Here is an 18423-nt window from a genome sequence, read left to right as displayed (position 1 = left end):
CGAACAGGGCTGTGAACGCGCATGCTTCGAATCTTCACGAAGAACGTGTTGTCTGTTCGTTAGACTATTTCGTACACAGTGCACTCACCCACTGTCGTTTGAGTTTTCTATGCATTGCATTACTCTCCAGGCATCTATAAATATGGAAGCGACCTTTTCACTGCGTTCCTTCGCTGCTTATTTAGTAAGCGCGCACAGTGAGTGAGTTTCGCCGACTCTTCGCCCAGCTGCGGGCATCAATATGGTTTCTAGCCAACTGATTTCGCCTGAAAACTATGGTTCTTCGCCGGAGAAAGTAGATAAACTACCTGAAAATGCTGTAAATAGCACTGATGTCGCAATCGCGTCTGTACAAGACAAAGCTTCCGATTCATCTGAATCCGAAAAAGCTTTAACTTCAACGGAAGACGTTGACGGACTTCTGACCAAGCCGAGGAAGACTGTGTCAATGCCGATCCCTGAGGACATTATGCATTCCGTGTGTCTCAAGAATACGGCGATTTTGAAGCCATCGCCTAGTGTTCATGGTAACCTGGAAAATATATCTTCTCCACGAGAGTGGTCAAATGGATCTACCTTGAGTTATGATCATAATTCCTTGCTCGAGGAAGCTTGGGAAAATCTGACGAAATCAGTCGTGTTTTACAAAGGAATGCCAGTCGGAACTCTTGCCGCATTGGATCCGGGCGCCGACGACCTGAACTACAACCAGGTATATGTACTTCAATCTCTCCTTTCGTTATTTTGTCATTGAACTAGCTAGAACTAGAATAATCGCCGTTATTTTGAGTCATTCTTGATTAACGGAAAATTCGCCTGAGTATTCTCTTCCGGCATTGAGTTTTGCTTCTGGTGGATTGTCTCCTCCCATATTGAGCATTTTGTTATTTCCGTACCATTAATTTCTGTCATGAATGATACATGGTTTTCCCCTTCTGTTTGCGGTTATTACTAGTTTTCTCTGCGTGTGATTCATATTATTCTTGTTTATCTGTTAATTAGTGGACATCGGAAGCCTTCAGTTCATATCATGTTTGCTCAGATTCTGAATCGAAATACTGAATACCAGTAAGCAAAATCAGATTTGATTTCAGTTAGCGACACTGCAACTGATTCTCCTGTCCTGTTTGAAATATCCCTATGCGTTCCCTCTGACTGAGAAAATTAATTAGCAGTGTCCTCTAAAGTCTCACACCATTTGATTCCTCAGCGAAGCCGTTCTCAGAAGCCGTGATTTCTTGTCTCTTTCTCTAGTTTTTCTCTGTATCTCTGCAATCTGCACAGGTTCTCGTCTATTGTTTAGTGATCATCAATTATTGCAAAACTTCTAATACTAGTGGCACTGAAACAAAACTGGCTTCTTCACAAATCCGATATCGAGACCAGTTTCAACCTCATGTCTAACTTGCATAAACTCTCCAGCTTGAAGATGTTTGTGATAAGGCTTTGTCCTCTTTGGAAGTTTTTATTTCCTTTAGATTTTCAATCACAAGCTTATTGCTTCCACATCTATGGATTACAGAAGGATTATTTACAGAAGGATTATTTCAGAAGGAAGAGTTGTTCTCTTTCTATTTACTACATTTAGCGGAGAAACAGAAACACAGAAAGAAAACGCAAAACCCACTTTTGGAAAAACAATGAAGAACTAGAGAGGAAAGAAGAATTTCTCACTGGAGTGATACTGGAGAGAAAAAATCCTAACCGACGGTACAATAAAATATTCTATGCTTGAGCGATTGTGATTTATTGCAGGACACGTGGCTCCCATCGTTAGTGGCCAACAATTCGAACCCTTTACATGTATCCCCTCTCTAAATTAAAAGAGATAAAAGAAAGTGCAGGTTTTTTCTAAAATTATAATAGCCTTTTCCTTTCAGAAATTCTGGATTAGAAATTGTGGGTTTATCAGTAGTCTCTTCGATCCAACATGTCTACTTCTGGGGGAAAATCCACTCGAGATCCCTGATCTTCCCTCTCGAATCTTTTTTTTACTGTTGAAGCTACATAAGCTGCTGACTTTATCAAGAGTTGATGTGCTCTACAGGTTTTCGTAAGAGATTTTGTGCCAAGCGGCTTGGCCTATCTGATGAAACAGGTGCCAGAGCCGGAGATCGTAAAGAACTTCCTGGTAAAGACCCTCCACCTCCAAGGTTGGGAGAAGCGGATAGACAACTTCACTCTTGGAGAAGGTGTAATGCCTGCAAGCTTCAAGGTACTATACGACTCAGAGCGTGGGAGAGAAACCTTGATAGCGGATTTCGGTGGGAGCGCAATAGGGAGAGTGGCACCAGTGGATTCGGGATTCTGGTGGATTATACTTCTCAGGGCGTATACCAGGTGTACACGGGATCATACCCTTTCAGAGATGCCCGAGATGCAAAGGGGCATGAAGTTGATACTCAACCTTTGCCTCTCTGACGGCTTCAATACCTTTCCCACCTTACTCTGTGCAGATGGTTGTTCTATGGTAGACAGGAGGATGGTAAGTCTTTAATTAACAATCACAACAGTAACCAAACTTACAGATTTATGTGATTGTGAACCTTGTATTCCAATCACATTTGAGCATTTTCTTTGGGTTTTTAAATCGTTATCTTAATGGTGCACTGCAGGGAGTGTATGGATACCCAATAGAGATCCAGGCACTTTTCTTCATGGCATTGAGGTGCGCAAGGCAGATGTTAAAGCCAGAATGTGGAGGAAAGGAATTGATGGACAGAATAGACAAGCGATTAACGGCGCTGAGTTACCACATCCGCACCTATTTTTGGCTCGATCACACCCAGCTGAACAACATTTATTGTTATCGCACTGAGGAGTACTCCCACACCGCTGTCAACAAATTCAACGTCAATCCTGAATCAATTCCGGAATGGGTGTTTGATTTCATGCCCCTTCGAGGTGGCTATTTCATTGGTAACGTCAGCCCTGCGCGGATGGACTTCCGTTGGTTCTTGGTGGGCAATTGCATTGCAATCCTGAGTTCCCTTGCTACACCTGAGCAGGCCACGGCCATAATGGATCTTTTGGAAGAGCGGTGGGAGGACTTGATCGGTGAGATGCCTCTAAAGATTGCCTATCCAGCACTGGAGGGGCACCATTGGAGAACCGTAACTGGATGTGATCCGAAGAACACTCGTTGGAGTTATCACAATGGGGGTTCATGGCCAGGTAAGTAGTTGGATGCCTTTTAGTTTCTTACTTTTTCTCTGACTTGATTTGATTTGATCTCTCAATCTCGATTTCTTGATTACAGTTGCTGTTTTTCTAGATTTTGGACATTTAAGGTGCAGGATCGTCAAGTGAATGACTTTGGTCCGTCGTATCGAAATCACGGTCTCGACCATTGAAATTCAACGGTTGAGATTTTGTATCCAATGGACCGAAATCTTGCTTGATCATGTGCATTTAACTACTGAAGCAATTTTGTTACTGTTCAACTTCGTATTTTTCTGAGTCTGTTTCACAAAAACAAAGGTTTCTTTTCCTTAGGGAAGACATAAAAAATGGTAACCGTTGGCAATGGAAATCCAAGCAAGTCAAAAGTAATTCAATGGGACGGTTAATTATGTGGTAATTAATCACAAAGCTCTGATAACCTCCGTTTCCTAATCTCTTCAATCCTTACCTTACTGTTGTGACAGTAAACTTACCATTACCATTTATTTGTCTTAATTATAATCCTCTATAATTAGTCTTTATGATTGTGGCATATGGCTTTAAAGTATCTGATCAATATGAAAATCTATATTAGGAAAAAAAACTGATCTACAATTTCTCTACTATTTTTCCTCCAGTGTGAAAGAAAGATTTCTACCATTACTCCCTTTCCCCAATGTCTTTCATCTTCTTTCTTTAATCTAGCCATTATCTCTTACACATCTCTTCTCTATCCTGCAGATTCTGCCGCTTCTGAACCTTTATATCCTCAAGCTATCAAAAATAATAATGAGAATAACCTTATTTTAACATGTAAAAAATAGAGTTTACACAGGCTTCACAGTGGATCTGGTTTCACGTGAAATAAATAAGTAAATAAAGAAAGGAAAGGAGAAGGACTTGGTTTGGGAGAGATTCTAGGAATTTACTAGAGGTAGTTACTAATACGGGTAAATGGGTTTTAAATTGTGATTCGTCGGATAAATAATTAGGTGAAGGTAATTACAGTATTGCTGATTGTAAAGGATGAAATCCAATCCAGAACATCCCACCCCTCCCTGTACAGAAAATGGAAATTAAGAACCCCTCTATGAACTCCTCACTGATATAATTTCCTGTGGTGGATGTAGTACTGTTATGGCTGTTGACAGCAGCATGCATCAAGAGCGGAAGGCCTCAGATCGCCAAGAGAGCCATAGATTTGGTGGAGCAGCGGATCTCGAAGGATGGATGGCCAGAGTATTATGACGGGAAGACTGGGCGTTATATTGGGAAGCAAGCTAGGAAATTCCAGACTTGGAGCATTGCAGGCTACCTGGTGGCCAAGATGATGATAGAGAATCCATCAAATCTCCTAATCATCGCTCTTGAGGAAGACAAGAAGATAGCCAAGCCTAGGCTCACTCGCTCAGTCTCCTGGGCTTGCTGATCATCATATAGTCCTCGGAACAAAACCTGCATGAATCGAACCAAACTGGAAGCTAGCTAGAAACGAATACAATGAATATTAGCTATAGTTTTAATTAGTTAAAAGTAACACACTTGGAGACTGGTTGTTGAACCAAACACACACACACACCACAGAGAGAATAATAATAGTACTACTTTTGTTTGGGGGTGGAAGGCTGATTACTAATCCAGAACAACCAACCTCCTGTCTAACGCTGCCTGCTCAAATGAGTATCGCAGCAACCAGAGGGAGAATTTGGGAAGACGAACATGCAAATTAAAGGCTGTGGCCTTTGGAATACTCATTTGAGCAAGAAACATTAGAAGGGAGGGAAAAAGCCTAAGCAAATACTCGCCTGGAGTAACTCCCGTGGCTGCACTCGCAACTCTGGCCGAGACTTGGGGATTGGAGGCTTCAACAGCTCTTCCAAATTCTCTCGAGCGATTCACGCACCCATGGTGCACAAACCTATCACTTCCATCGCTCACTTGGTGTTGTGCTTGTGCACTAGTATATATGAGGCTCACTAGCGGTAGCGCACCTAGATTTGGTAGGCAGGAGTAAGGGGGAAAGAAGAAAAAAAAAAAGGGCAGAAAAAAACAAAGCAAGAGAAAGAAAAACCCAAACCCCATTCATAGAAGCGGGGCAGGGAATTGGTTAGTGGTGGTGTCTACCAAACTATGTTTCACATTATTATCACAGACACAATGACGTTTGCCAATAATAGCCTATGAAATTGCCATTCCTTTCTTTCAATCGATTGTCTTCAAGAAACATTTGATTATTTACCAAAAAGAGAAACATTGGCATAACATGCATGACCCATGGGGGAATCATGAGGTTGTAATTCTTGATTCGAATGGGTCAACCAATTGAGACGGGAAACACTCTATATTCTTTTAACGGCGGTTGACCACAAATTGCAGGAGCTACCAACTTAGTTGATGAGGTTTTTTGAAAAATATTTTATTATTTTTATTGTAGGTCACATGTAATTTGTGGTTATAAAAGCATAAAGGCAAACGATCACAAAGTGTTAGTTGACGACTTGACATGGAGATGAGAAATGGGAAATGGGAAATGGGAAATGGAGAGTTGAGTTGACTTCTGTGGCTAGCTACCCGGAATTGCGGGTATGGGTATTGATTGAATGGCAGCTCAAAATATTTCCTCGCAGCTGCAAATGCAATTTTGACAGATGGAGACAGACGAGACCGCGAGGTGCGAAGAGTGGCTGAAAGCGACAGCAGCAGTGAGTGTCTGATTCATTTTGGACGGTTGAAACTCTCGAGTTGTTTTTGATCACATGAAAATTTTTATCTTTATATAATTCATTTGGTTTTGAAATTCCTGAAAGGGGTTTTCAATATTTTTCTTAAATGCAGGGTTGATCAAGACCACCCGACCCAATGTGGCTCGATCAAGATGGATCTAGGCTGGACTAAACCCTACAGGATATAGCCCTGAGTGGAGAAATATTTTGACTGAGTCATGGTTAGGGCGACGGTTGGATTTGAATTTAAAGAAATCCAACCCAACCGGACCAATTTTACCCTTAGAAAAAGCAAGAATAAGGTTTTTGAAATGTGATAGAAATCAGTTGTTTCATATCGGAGTATTCTAAGATCATCTCACTGAGTCCTGATCCTCAACCCATTTTGTGCTCCAAAGTACAAGGGGGGCCAGGGGTTGGGTGATGGGATTTTTTTATATATATTTTTTACCTGTGGGGTCCACCGATTTTGTGGTGGTAGTCGAGAAGCACAAAGTGTTACCCTGAGGGGGTGATGATCCAGATTCCATCTCAATTTGGTAATGGAGGTTGTGCAAAAAAAACTGAATTTGGCAACAGAATATTGGCCCTATGCATGTCAACCATGAAGAAGCCTTACAATTGTTGTGTTATAGGGTTTGAAGTAGGGGTGTAAACAGAATGGATTTGGATCAAATAGTGGTAATACCATATCCACATCCTATTTATTTGAGTAACATCCTATCGAATTTCGGATGTCGGATTCAGAAGATAAAATCAGATAGTTATTTTCTTGATAAATTCTTCTAAATGGGAAATTTAAGAAAATCAAAAAAAATCTTCACATATCTCAAGTAAAAAATATATAAAAAAAAAAAAAAATCCAAATAAACAACTTAATTGGATAGTTCTATCAGACAGATAATAACCAGTCAGAAAGGGATACACCATATCCACATCTTATTAGTAATTGAATGATTTTTTTTTTGGTAAAGTAATTGAATGAATTTGAATACCCTTGAATGTATGCGGATGCAAATTCCATTATTCATTCACAGCCCTAGTTTGAAGGCCTATTCTAAAATTCTCTGGATTAATTCCCACAGATCCCAATGACTGAGATCCACAGAGAGAGGTTCGATCTCAGATTACCTGGTTTCCAGAACGGATGATCAGATCGAGCTGTTATTAATCTGTTAACCTCGGATCCTGGGTGCAATTTTCAGACTGAAAGACCTGCTAATAAACACTATCACAAGAACAGGACATCCACAATCCCTTAAAATTGTTGTGTTATAGGATAAAATAACAAAATTTTGTTTTTACAAGCTTAAGTATGTTACTGGATTAGTTACTTGGGTGTCGGATTGACAAAATCCAGCATGAATCCTGCAATACGAGCTTGGTAGAAATAAGTCCTATGACCTTTTTTAGAACAGGGGATGAGATGACATGAAAAGCTATCGACATCCCAATTCCATTCTTCCTTCATCACTGACGGTTGTATTTGTACATAGCTTCTGAAGATCGATGTAGCCAATAATAGTGTCCTCAAACACGGCATCCTCTAGTTGAGCTTCACCAAACACGGAACCTGACAATAAAGTGTTCTTAAAGACAGCTCCTTTTAGATTAGCTTTCTGAAAATTAACCCGGTCCAGAACTGCATTGGAGAAGTCAACACCTGCAAATATCAAACGAGTGTGCTCTCTCAAACTGGTAAGGACACTGGACCTTTTCACAAAAGCAATTGAACCACTAATGACATTGGATCGTTTTGCAACAGTTATTTCCTTGATGAAACAGATGCCACAATTGTGATATAAGGAAGCAAGAACATCTGTTCAAGGGAAAAGAAAAAAAGCCTTAAACTTACTAGGAATTCCATTAGATTGTTTCCTCAAGTGGATGTGTTTCTTCAGTCAGCTGATCCAGATCGGTAAACAGCCTAAAATTAATTGGTATCATGAAAGTTACTTGGGGAACCGACACTTCAATTGAGGTTTAAAGAGACATCCATGGTTTATGTCTTCAATATGGGAATGAGATGTAAATCAAATATCAGAAACTTATAATTCTCATTCTTGGCTCATTAATGTTCTTCTAATAACATATGCCTAATCAGGTTTTCATCTCTGTGTGTTATAAAATCATAAGCATGTTTTAAATATGTATACCAAATATTCATGGAATAAACAGGGAGATGTAATGCATGATCCCCTGTTTCCGGCACCCTCAGCCCCTCCAGCCACCTCCTCAACCGCACTACCATCTACCTCCAACCCTCCAACCACTCCCACACTTCCTCCAACCCCCTTGATTTTTTCACCTCATCCCCCAACCTCCCCAGAACTCGCTACCCCCTGGCATCATATTCCTCCTCCTATTGTAGATAGTTGAGTCATTGCCTTCTGTCCAGCCAGAGTCCTTGACAACAACGCTTCCAATCGGAGGAGTTGTCAGTTGGGAGATTTTCTTGGCCCGAGACCTCCCTTCCACATTGTCCAAGCTTCTATGCCCAAGCAGTGGAAGCCCTCTAGTACCATGGAATCATTCCTCCTAAACCATGGCTTTTTAGTCTTCAAATTCTCAGTGAAGACTACTCGGAGGGGGCCGCGTATGATAGGCAGAAGACCTCTATTTCTACGGCAACAGAGACGTGACCCACAGCTCACTCGTGAGAAGTAAGAACCACTCATCTCTTCCCTATGGGTCTCTTGGGCTTCCCTTTCCATTATTGGTGCGCTGAACAGTAGAGCATCGTCGGCTTTGCTCTTGGAACTCCTCTCCTCCAACATAAGTAACAATGACGAAGGACCATACCATGTTTGTTCGAATTTATATAAATCTTTCAGCAGTGATACCCCTCCCTCCTTCAATATCCATTTAAGAGGAATCAAGGTTCCCCTTCAACCAAGTGGTGGGGTTTCATTGGAAACTGCCTCAATGCATGACCTGCAAATTTTTTGGATACCACCCCTCTGCAAAGAAGACACACCCCAAGGCCCCTGCTTCTCTCCCTGATTCTTCAAACAATGCTTACTTGAGAAAGCAACATCCCTGTGCCCCATTTAGGAACAGGTCTCCTCTTCCACTTCGGTGAAGATCCAAATTTTTACGGTTCCACCGTCAATCTACCCTCTTCTCAATGGCTTGAATTGTTTTTCAACCTTGTCTGGTGATGTGGAGGCCAACCGGACCCTCTCCCTGCAAAATCCCATATCTTTGGCCACAATCTTGTTGAATTCTAATCCCTTCCGTAATGCCCTTATCCTACGATTCTACAACCCTGTGACATTGTTTCTCTACGCAACCCTATTCTCCCTTCTTCTACCGTATCCAAACCCAGCCTATCCTTGACTCCTCCATCAACGTGTTATTCTTTCCCAGTCTCCCCTCTCTCGCCTTCTTTCCTTCCCCTTCGCAGCTCTCCTCTGATCCCGCTTCCAACCGCTAGCCTCTGTCACCTCCCTCTCTCGATTTCCCCACTTTACTGCCCCCTTTATCATCCTTTCCCTGCAGTCCCCCCTTACAAAATCCCGTACCTCTAACCACAATCTTGTCGAATTCTAATCCCTTCAATAATGCCCCTATCCTACGATTCTACAACCCTGACAATGTTTTCTACAAAACCTTATCTCCCTTCCCCTATGCCTTCTTCTACCGTATTCCAAACCCAGTTTATCCTAGACTCCTCCATCAACGAGTTATTCCTTCCCCGTCTCCCCTCTCTCGCCTTCTCTCCTTCCCCATTGCAGCTCTCCTCTGATTCCGCTTCTAACCCTCAGCCTCTGTCACCTCCCTCTCTCGATTTCCCTACTTCAGTTCCCCCTTTCTCCTTCTTTCCCTACGGCCCCCCTAATCCCTAGTGGGCCACACCCAACTTCTATTCCCTCTCTCCTCCCGCTTCGCAATCCCCTTCCCCTCTCCTCATCCTATTGTGGTAATTTCCAATTTCCTTAAATCCTTGGACAAGTCCCTTCTCTTGTGATTGTTGCTTTATCGCCATACATCCCGCCTTGATCTTGGTTAAAGAGGACCATACTGGGTAACATCGATTGTGAGAAAGATTTGGAGGATGCTATCATTTCTAGACCTCCAAATCCTTCGTTCATTTCGGATCTCGATGATGCGAATGCGCTATACAAAAGGGTGCTATCTCGCCCTCCCGTCATTTCGGATCTCGATGATGAAGAAGAAGTAACTGCTATACAAAAGGGTGCCACCATGTTGATGGTGACTTCATCATGGATCTCAAGTTGAATAGAAGGAAGAAGAAGAAGAACAACAGAGGGAAAAATTAGTTTAGGCCCGTCATGTTGGTTTCAGCTAGGTCTTTGGCTTTTCGTGCTTAATTCCTTTTTTGCCCTTTGGTTTGTCTTTCAGTTTTGAGACTTTTTGGTTTCTGTAGGCTCGGCATTTATTGCTCTTGTATTCTTTTTCTCCCCCTCCCCCTCTCCTTTGGTCAATGAATTCTTTATTAATCCAGAAAAATATATATATAAATATTATAGAGTAGACTTAACACATTTTACCAAGAATTATCAGTGTGATAAGTGCATAAGAAAATAATAGATTGACTGGGACTCCTTCAAGGGTTCACCACTTTGTACAGGTACATAATTCCATTAATGTTCATGGAGTACACTATGACATTTTACCAAGAATTAACCCTTGCCTCACACAAGTCTGGAATTCCCTCCCTCATATTATCCCCACCGTCCATGATACTTTAGTTTGGCTCCCCTCCCCCTCTAAATCCTTCACCTTGTCTTTTGCTCGGAATTTGGTTCGGTCCCCCTCCTCTTCCCTCACTTGGCCCCCCTTGTTTGGTTCACAGGTCACATCCCCCGACACGCCTTCACCCTTTGGAGAGCCCTAAATCATGCTCTCCCAACCTAGGCTTTCCTTATCTCCCGCCATATCCTTGCGAACACCAATTGTATCCCTTGCTAAGACTGGTACTGAGGACATTGAGCATTTATTTTTCTCCTGCCCCTCCTCCAGTTCCCTCTGGAGGAAAGCACTTGCTTTCATTTGGCCCCACTCCCGCCACTCATTTGGGTTTGATCGTGACTGGTCTTGGATTTTAAGTAAATTCCCAGGTTCCTCAATTTGTGACCAGATAGGTAAGCTTGTCTTTGGTGCCACGATCCACCATCTCTGGTGGGGGCGGAATCTCAAGCACTAGACTTCTAAATCATGCTTTCTTGATTCGATTTGGAATTCGATTTATTTTGATATATCAGCGAGACTCATGTGTATTCCCCATCCCCCGGTTGTTGATTCCCTAAGGAACAAGCTCATTGTTGTCTCCTGGGTCTCAACTCCCAAATCCTCCCTTCTCCCTGATCCTTCCCAGTTTGGTTCGTTGTAATTCGTTGTTTGTGTAATATCAACAGTGTAAGTAGTGGATGAGCATAATAACAAATTAACAGGGCCTTCTCCAAGGGTTACCATTTTAAAGTATAGGTAGATAATTCCACTCTATCGTGTTAAAACCTATAACTGCATTCAAAAGAACGCCTAGCAAAACCAACCAGCAGTGGAAGATAAGTAGAGTTAAAATGAAGAATTTACCTTTAAAACTTGCTCCGACAGCATAAGCTTTTGACATCACCACCTCTGACATATCTGCGCCATCAAACTTAGCATCCGACATGAGGGCAGCTGCGAGTGACTTTCCCTTCAAATTTGATTTATCATTTGAATAATCACAAAACCTAATGTCAATTGGTTTATCATAGACACCATTTGCTTGACCAATGGTGTTCCCCACAAATGCACGTTCACAGCGGTCCGGATCTGTTGATAATGGTGGCAATCTCTGGAAATCCAAACTCAACATGAGCAAGTTGGGCTAGAACACACTAGTAATTGGGAACTAAAAATCGTGTCTACTAATGAGCTTTGAAGTGGCAATTGCAGAGAATAAGTAAAATCGTTTTTGGGTAGCGAAAAAGAAGAAATGTTTTTCGGCAGAGACCTGATTGGCAGCGATAGCAGGTGAAGCACCAGTCACGGCCCAAACAGCAAACAAGCTGCATGCAACGTTCTTAAGGTTCTGGAGTGGTAATAAGCTTCCCTGGTGTGTACACTTATCATCGAAATCTGTATGCAAGTAAAATTGGCATAAATCATAATTGCAACACAGATTGGTTCAAGGGTGGTGTAGACAAATTGGATTAACAACTTCATCAGAACTTCCAGATAAATCAGGCATAGAGTCAGAGATCAAGTGAACAACTGACTAAACAGAACAATGGACAAAAGGGCACCCAAGGTCAAAACTCAGAACAAAAATTAACAAACCTAAGAATAGGAATTTTTACGGGCATTTCATATCCGAATGATTACGTGATACATGACCGAAATTTATCTATTGGGAACTCAGACATGGTACAACGTTATGCTGTTATTGATTCAAGGTTTCAGTTCAGAAGTCTAATTGACGAATTTTTAATATGAAAAAGAGGAACAACGAGATTCCTGTATTGGAAAAGTAAGAAAGAGATTGAAATGAGCGTAACCTTACCGGAACATCTGACACGGAGCTGTGACGGGGGTTTCCGCTTCGAGAATCTACAAAGCCCTGACGAAGAAGAAGCATGAGTTAAGTGATGAAGGGAAGAACAACTGCGCGTAAAGGAATCGGAGACGGAAACGGTCGCCATTTCAGCTTTTCTAAATTCTAATTCAGTTTTAATCAACCGAATTACTAATCTGTCCGTCTGCTTTCACAACGTCGGTAAGCTCCTTATCATTATCCATCCACGTGGCAGTACACTTGGATATTTCACTGATAAAGACAATCGCGGATATTTCAATTCAGGCGACATATTTTCATTTTATTTTAATTAAATATTTATTTTATTATTTTTCAGGTGACGAGGAACTTTGTTGAAATATAAACATCATAATAATATGTAAGCTTAAGCCAATTTGTGAATTGTGGAGAGAAGAAATGGATTTGCTTTTTTAGGATGATGTGAATTTAATTCTAATCACCATCCCATTAGGAAAATGGTATGTATTCTCCTGATATTTTTTCACTACACAACAAAAAGTAAAAGTCACCTTTAAATATTGACAAAATAAACTAAATATAAGATTTCACGGGAATTTCACCTATATTGTGTGATAAAGAATTATTTGTGGAATACATCTATCCTTCTAGGGGAGATGATCTCCAACTCTTATGAATTACTCAGATGATCGGAATAACAAGTATCACTTGCTCAACTCCTTTGTCGCGACTTTGCCTCAATATCAGGTGAGCTATGCTAATGGAGTAGTAGGATGGTTAAAAACCTGCTTCTCAGTGGAGAGGTCATGGGTTCAACTCCTACCGTCGGCATATGTAATATCCCTATCTCTATATATAAAAAGCGCATTTGTACCAAAAAAAAAAAAAAAATCTGGTGAGCTTACTTACCCTTGCTCCTATATTATTGAAAAAAGCTCAGGGCACACAAAGGCTTGGAGAATAGCTGAATATGTATCCAAATGCAATAGGCAATTCAACTTTAATGTCGCGCATTCAATGCTCTAGCACTGTGCTACAAACGGCCGAGATCAATTCCGATCTCAACTGTTGGCAACAGGTATTGCGCATTTAATGTGCAACATCCAAGACTCGCCTACAATAGGAGGTTTGAACACAATAAATGCATAACAGTTGGGCAGAAGACAAGACACAAAATTTAAGTAAGATTGCATAAGAAATTGTCCAACCAAAATTGAAGTAAAACCTGCCAATCAGTCATTAGACTCATTACAAGGTGTGTCCTCGCGAAGGTTGTTGGATTGACTCCAGTTATTAGTTAGTTGCGTTTCTAAGCAAAACATCTATGCCATCACAGGGGCTTTTTCATTAATTCATGTGATATTCTATGCTAAAGTTCTCACTTCTAAGTCCTAACTAGGTAGGCTAGAAAAATGCAGGACAGAAAGAAATGTAACATGGCAACATTTCAGAATTGAGGTACTAGTGCAAGTCCAGTTTTACTAATTTTGCAGTCACCTGGTCTTCCACGCACGATACAAGGGAAGAAAAACACCAGTTGCTTATTTGGTCATCTAATAGGAAGGAACCTTCTTTATTGAATCTACAGATACTCTGTTGCAGATACATTACAGTAAAAAGTGCCTGCATAAAACCCAAGATGACCACATGAGAGGCAGGGAATTTGAACATCAACACCACCATACAGCATCACCCCAACTTAATGGGTTTGGCTGCACGGATTCAAAACAAAAAGAATTGGGGGTAACGAGGAGACAGGAGGAAATCAGGTAGGAAAAGAGATAGAAATGCAAACTGGTAAACTAGCAATGGCTATAGATATGTAGGAAAGTTTATTGGAGGAGGCGTAGCCCAGCAAGTCAAGAGAATTTTGGCACAATAGGGAGTTAGGGACTGCTCCATGGATCCTTAGCCTCCAACAGGGTTCTACCCAAGGTCATAATAAGTAGAAGAGAAAGACGATGGATAAAGTTTCTCACAACTTCTCATATTGTCATATTTGGCCTTCCCCTTGCTCCCAGAGTTCCTCCAATCAAGTGTCATACTGGTTGAACCTGAACATAACACAAAATTGCAATTCCAAGGTATGGCATTATAAAAGTTTGCGGACATGAGAAACAAAGAAAACTTTCCCTGGCCAAACATTATTCAAGAAAACAGGTGTGCTCAAGTAAACTCTCCAAGTAGAGGAAATTAATGAGACAACTGGAATGCTTTTAAGCAAAAACAAGCTGGAGTAATATTTAGAATTGAACTACGAGGCAAATTTCCCTTCACATGGTCCAATCACTTGTAGGACACGGGGAAGAAACATATACAGTAGAGAAGCCTATACTAAGCTTCTACAAGCTACTACGAGTCACGGTTATGATTTTTGCATTGTCACCCCCTTACATATACCAGAGTCCAACAAGCTGATCTGCTAATACCATAGCATCATCAAACTATTCCCATACAACAGTGTCCCCAAAACTACTCTGCTCTAACTCCTTTTCATAATCATTTAGATCACCAGTCCAATGGAAATTTAAAAGGCCCATGAATGACTGATCTATTGTCGGTTTTTGATGTAAGGATGTCATTATCTTAGACAGCAAAATGTTTCTCGAACCAAATCAAGTATTAAAGCCAAAGAACTCCACCAGCTCATTTACAACATTAACCAAGCAATCCTTAATTCTAAAATCTTCAATTTGAAGAAACACAACATAATACACTAGGAGAAAATGCATTTGAACGTTCCATGCCAGAGCCCCATTTTAATACATCATCAGCTTCATTCGGACTTATAGCATTAGGGATGTGTCTTATATAATTCACACAACGTTAACAAAAATCCTCAATCTTGCAAGTTCCAAAAAAGTAGATAGTGCTGCCACCTTCCGCCATCCTACATCACTAGGATAAGGCTTTCGAAATACATTCAGCAGCATGATATTTTGGCTGGCCAACTACCTATGCTTCCTGAAGCCATCTAAATGCATTGAGTTTTGAGTAATTGTTTCAACAAACATTGTGTTAACCAACCAAAGGCATTTATAAAAAGATGGCATGTACAATGTGTACTCATTAAAAGAAAACACACACACACACACACACACACACACACAACACACACTCTTTTGCAAATATTCGAAAAATTGAAAGACACTCCCTTACAAGTTGATCCATGCTTTTCTAGAAATATGGGCTTGAAAAGCGTCCATATTCACATACTTTATATGATAAATCCAACCCCTAGAGGAGTAATGTTTTTCCCACTTGCCACTTCTAAATCATTGACAATTTCAGGGCCTCCTGTCTTGATCCTGAGTTATCATCCACTTCTGCAGGCAGTATGCTTCCTAGCACTGAACCCCTTGGTATTGTGCTTTAATCATGGCCACAACCCAGCACGAACAATTTTTTTCACTTCAAAACCATTCCGAAAATCATATCCCCAAAAAACCCCCAAGGGATCTTTAGTGAAATAATCTGGAAGCCTACAACAGATCCTCCGTTGAAAAGGAGCAAACAATTTTTTTTCTTCTTTTTATCAACTAATCCCATCTTCCAATATTCTTCAAACTTGAGGGTGAATAAAGGAAACAAAGAGCACATCATACTTGGATATCAAAAGAAGAAAACTATGAATCATAACTAAAAAGAGATGCTGAGGAATGAGGCAAAAGCATACGTTTAACCTGTTTCAATTACCTAATGCTGATGCTGTTAAGTTATTAACCTTTCTGTGGACAACCAAAGCAAGAATGACCAAAATCAATGCAAGCACATAATGATTTAAACAGATTCATCATTTTGAAAAACTTAGAAGCTGGTAGTCTGGTAGGAATATTTAAAAATCCACATGAGCAAAGGCAAGAAAACAATTAAACTCTTACTACCCAAACAAGTGAAGTCCTCATAAGAGATTTTCCGACCATCTAACTAATATATAGACAATGATACCAAGAATGACTTTAGTATGACCTCACAAAGAATCAGAGGATCACGTGAATCCATCGTCTGCAATGCTAAACAATGAACAAAATGCAACACGATTTGCTTAAATTTCAGGGTATTCGCCATCAATTACAAAAGCACGACAAACAAATTGATACGGAATTCGTCAATTCAGCACGTTAGCTATGAATACGAATCCCCAATACCCATTACGAAACATACAATTACGAAACACTAACAGCCCAAATTTCTACAAAAGGCGGAAGGAACAAGATCCACACAGTACAGTACGGTACACTAGCATCACCAAGAGATAATCGTTTTCCAAACAAAACACAACGAGACACATCGAAATGACAGCGGAAACGGGGGGATAAGTACCAACACCATTCGGCGGACGTAAAGATCAAACGGGAAACTTATCGACATCGTTGGTCTCAGGGTAGTCGTGAACGACCGGCTTGGTGAGCATCAATGGGCGATCATGAGCTTCTTCCTCGTCTTCGATATCAGTGGTGCTAAGATTAATGCAAGCACAACGCTCCAGCGATGCGAAGAACGCCGACGCCACATTCGTACCAACCCAATTCGCCATCCGATCGAGCTTTTCACAAGATATGAAGCTGCAATTCTCCATCTTTTTTCAACAATATTGATTGATCTCAAGATTATTTCTTTCTCTACTGAGATTTGACCAGTAACCAGAGGAAAGATTTTGGAGCTAGGGTGGGGAGAGACGTAGTTGTTCTCTTCCAACCCTAGAGGTAGGGAAGAGAAAGAAAGGCTTTGTAGCCCTAGGCGAATTGCCCAAAAGCGCAGACAAGAACAGAAGGCAAAAGGTCGAAAAAATCACAGCTGAAGCCGAAAATCGTGGAAGATAACAAAGACGTGGTGACCGGTTCATTAGCGGTGTCTCATTTGATTCTTTTGTCGGACCGATTTAATCAGACCAGGCCATAAATCAAGCGATCCATTTGGAATCGGTTGAACGTATCAGTGTCGGTTGTCGGACCCTGCAAACCATGGTTCAAAATGTCGGCCAAAAATTGCCAACAACACAACATTTTGCTAACATTTCGGAAACTTTTGGCGGTGTAACCTCCATCAAATCATCTCCTCCATTTTTTGTATTACACAGAGATTTTGTAGAAATCAGATCTGAGAAGTAACGGACATAAAAAAACAACTTTAAAAGATATTGTAGAGATCAAACCGAGCTTCAAAGGACTCCATTTTCTGTTTTGCAGAGAAGTATTGTAAAGTTGTAGAAGTGAAGGTTGTGACATGTGAGGCGTTTTCGTTGTTGAAGTCAGATAAGGTGAAGGAGGAAGCTTCGAACCATGGTCTTCCTTTCTTTGGGCATCCAACAGAACTTGCAGGCTGCAGCAGTAGAACTCATATTGCTGGCAGTGAAAGCTTCGATTTTTGAAGGTTCGGCAATTTTCCCGATAACTTTTTGAGGATTTTTTGGCTACTTTTGGTTGCGATCGTTTTGATGCTTGGTTTTGTTCACCTTTGAGCAACATATCGATTTTTTGTCAAAATATCGCAACATTCTTAATTTCCTTTTTCATGAAAAAATTCATTTATCGCGTGTTATTTTTTTTATTTGGTTTTTGATCCTACCGATAAAAATAATAATTAGAGTTTGATTTATTTTCACCAGAAAAAATAAAGAAAATCATTAATGACATGATTTATCAAAAAATATGACAAATTTGATAAGTTATTTACTTTTTGAAACGAAATCCAAAGTCAATACACTTCGAAATTAAAGTAAAATAAAAAATTTTGTACCATCAAAAGGTTATTTATTTGGTAATGACCAAAACTTCTCAAGTAAACCCAATGCGGGGTTATTGGTAGAGTGATTAAATTTGTATCTTTCAGTGGAGAGGTCATAGGTTTGATCATTGCAGACACAGTCTTCCCCTTGAGAATGTATTCAAGGTGCACAAGGTGGCCTATATGAACCTCAAATACCAGAAGAAGGAAAAAAAAAAAAAAGGAACTTTTGAATGAAGGGTTTGACTCTACGCCCAACAAAAAAAAAAAATTAAAAAATAAATATATATATATATTTGCGACAAG

General features: G+C 40.6%; 3 protein-coding genes across 3 annotated transcripts; 1 reads left to right on the top strand and 2 right to left on the bottom strand.

Annotated features, from left to right (window-relative positions):
* LOC149030368 (putative alkaline/neutral invertase F) lies at positions 1-5337 on the top strand. The gene is made up of 4 exons (XM_089142663.1): positions 1-712; positions 2048-2485; positions 2616-3174; positions 4293-5337. Exons 1-4 carry the CDS (start codon positions 242-244, stop codon positions 4589-4591), a joined length of 1767 nt encoding a protein of 588 aa, XP_088998789.1. The 5' UTR covers positions 1-241; the 3' UTR covers positions 4592-5337.
* A 1566-nt stretch (positions 5338-6903) lies between these two features.
* LOC149030367 (Tetratricopeptide repeat (TPR)-like superfamily protein) lies at positions 6904-12598 on the bottom strand. The gene is made up of 4 exons (XM_089142661.1): positions 12400-12598; positions 11851-11975; positions 11445-11691; positions 6904-7548 (listed from the first exon to the last, which is right to left on the bottom strand). Exons 1-4 carry the CDS (start codon positions 12536-12538, stop codon positions 7325-7327), a joined length of 735 nt encoding a protein of 244 aa, XP_088998787.1. The 5' UTR covers positions 12539-12598; the 3' UTR covers positions 6904-7324.
* Positions 12599-13495: 897 nt separating this feature from the next.
* LOC149030366 (uncharacterized) lies at positions 13496-17204 on the bottom strand. The gene has a single exon (XM_089142662.1). It carries the CDS (start codon positions 16967-16969, stop codon positions 16739-16741), a length of 231 nt encoding a protein of 76 aa, XP_088998788.1. The 5' UTR covers positions 16970-17204; the 3' UTR covers positions 13496-16738.
* Positions 17205-18423: the final 1219 nt, after the last annotated feature.

The sequence above is a fragment of the Hakea prostrata genome, chromosome 1, assembly GCF_041222555.1.
Source record: "Hakea prostrata isolate BN-2017 chromosome 1, UWA_Hpros_2, whole genome shotgun sequence".
NCBI lineage: Eukaryota > Viridiplantae > Streptophyta > Magnoliopsida > Proteales > Proteaceae > Hakea > Hakea prostrata.
The sequence above is the reverse complement of the archived record's forward strand: the minus strand, read 5'-3'. Positions and strand labels throughout refer to the sequence as shown.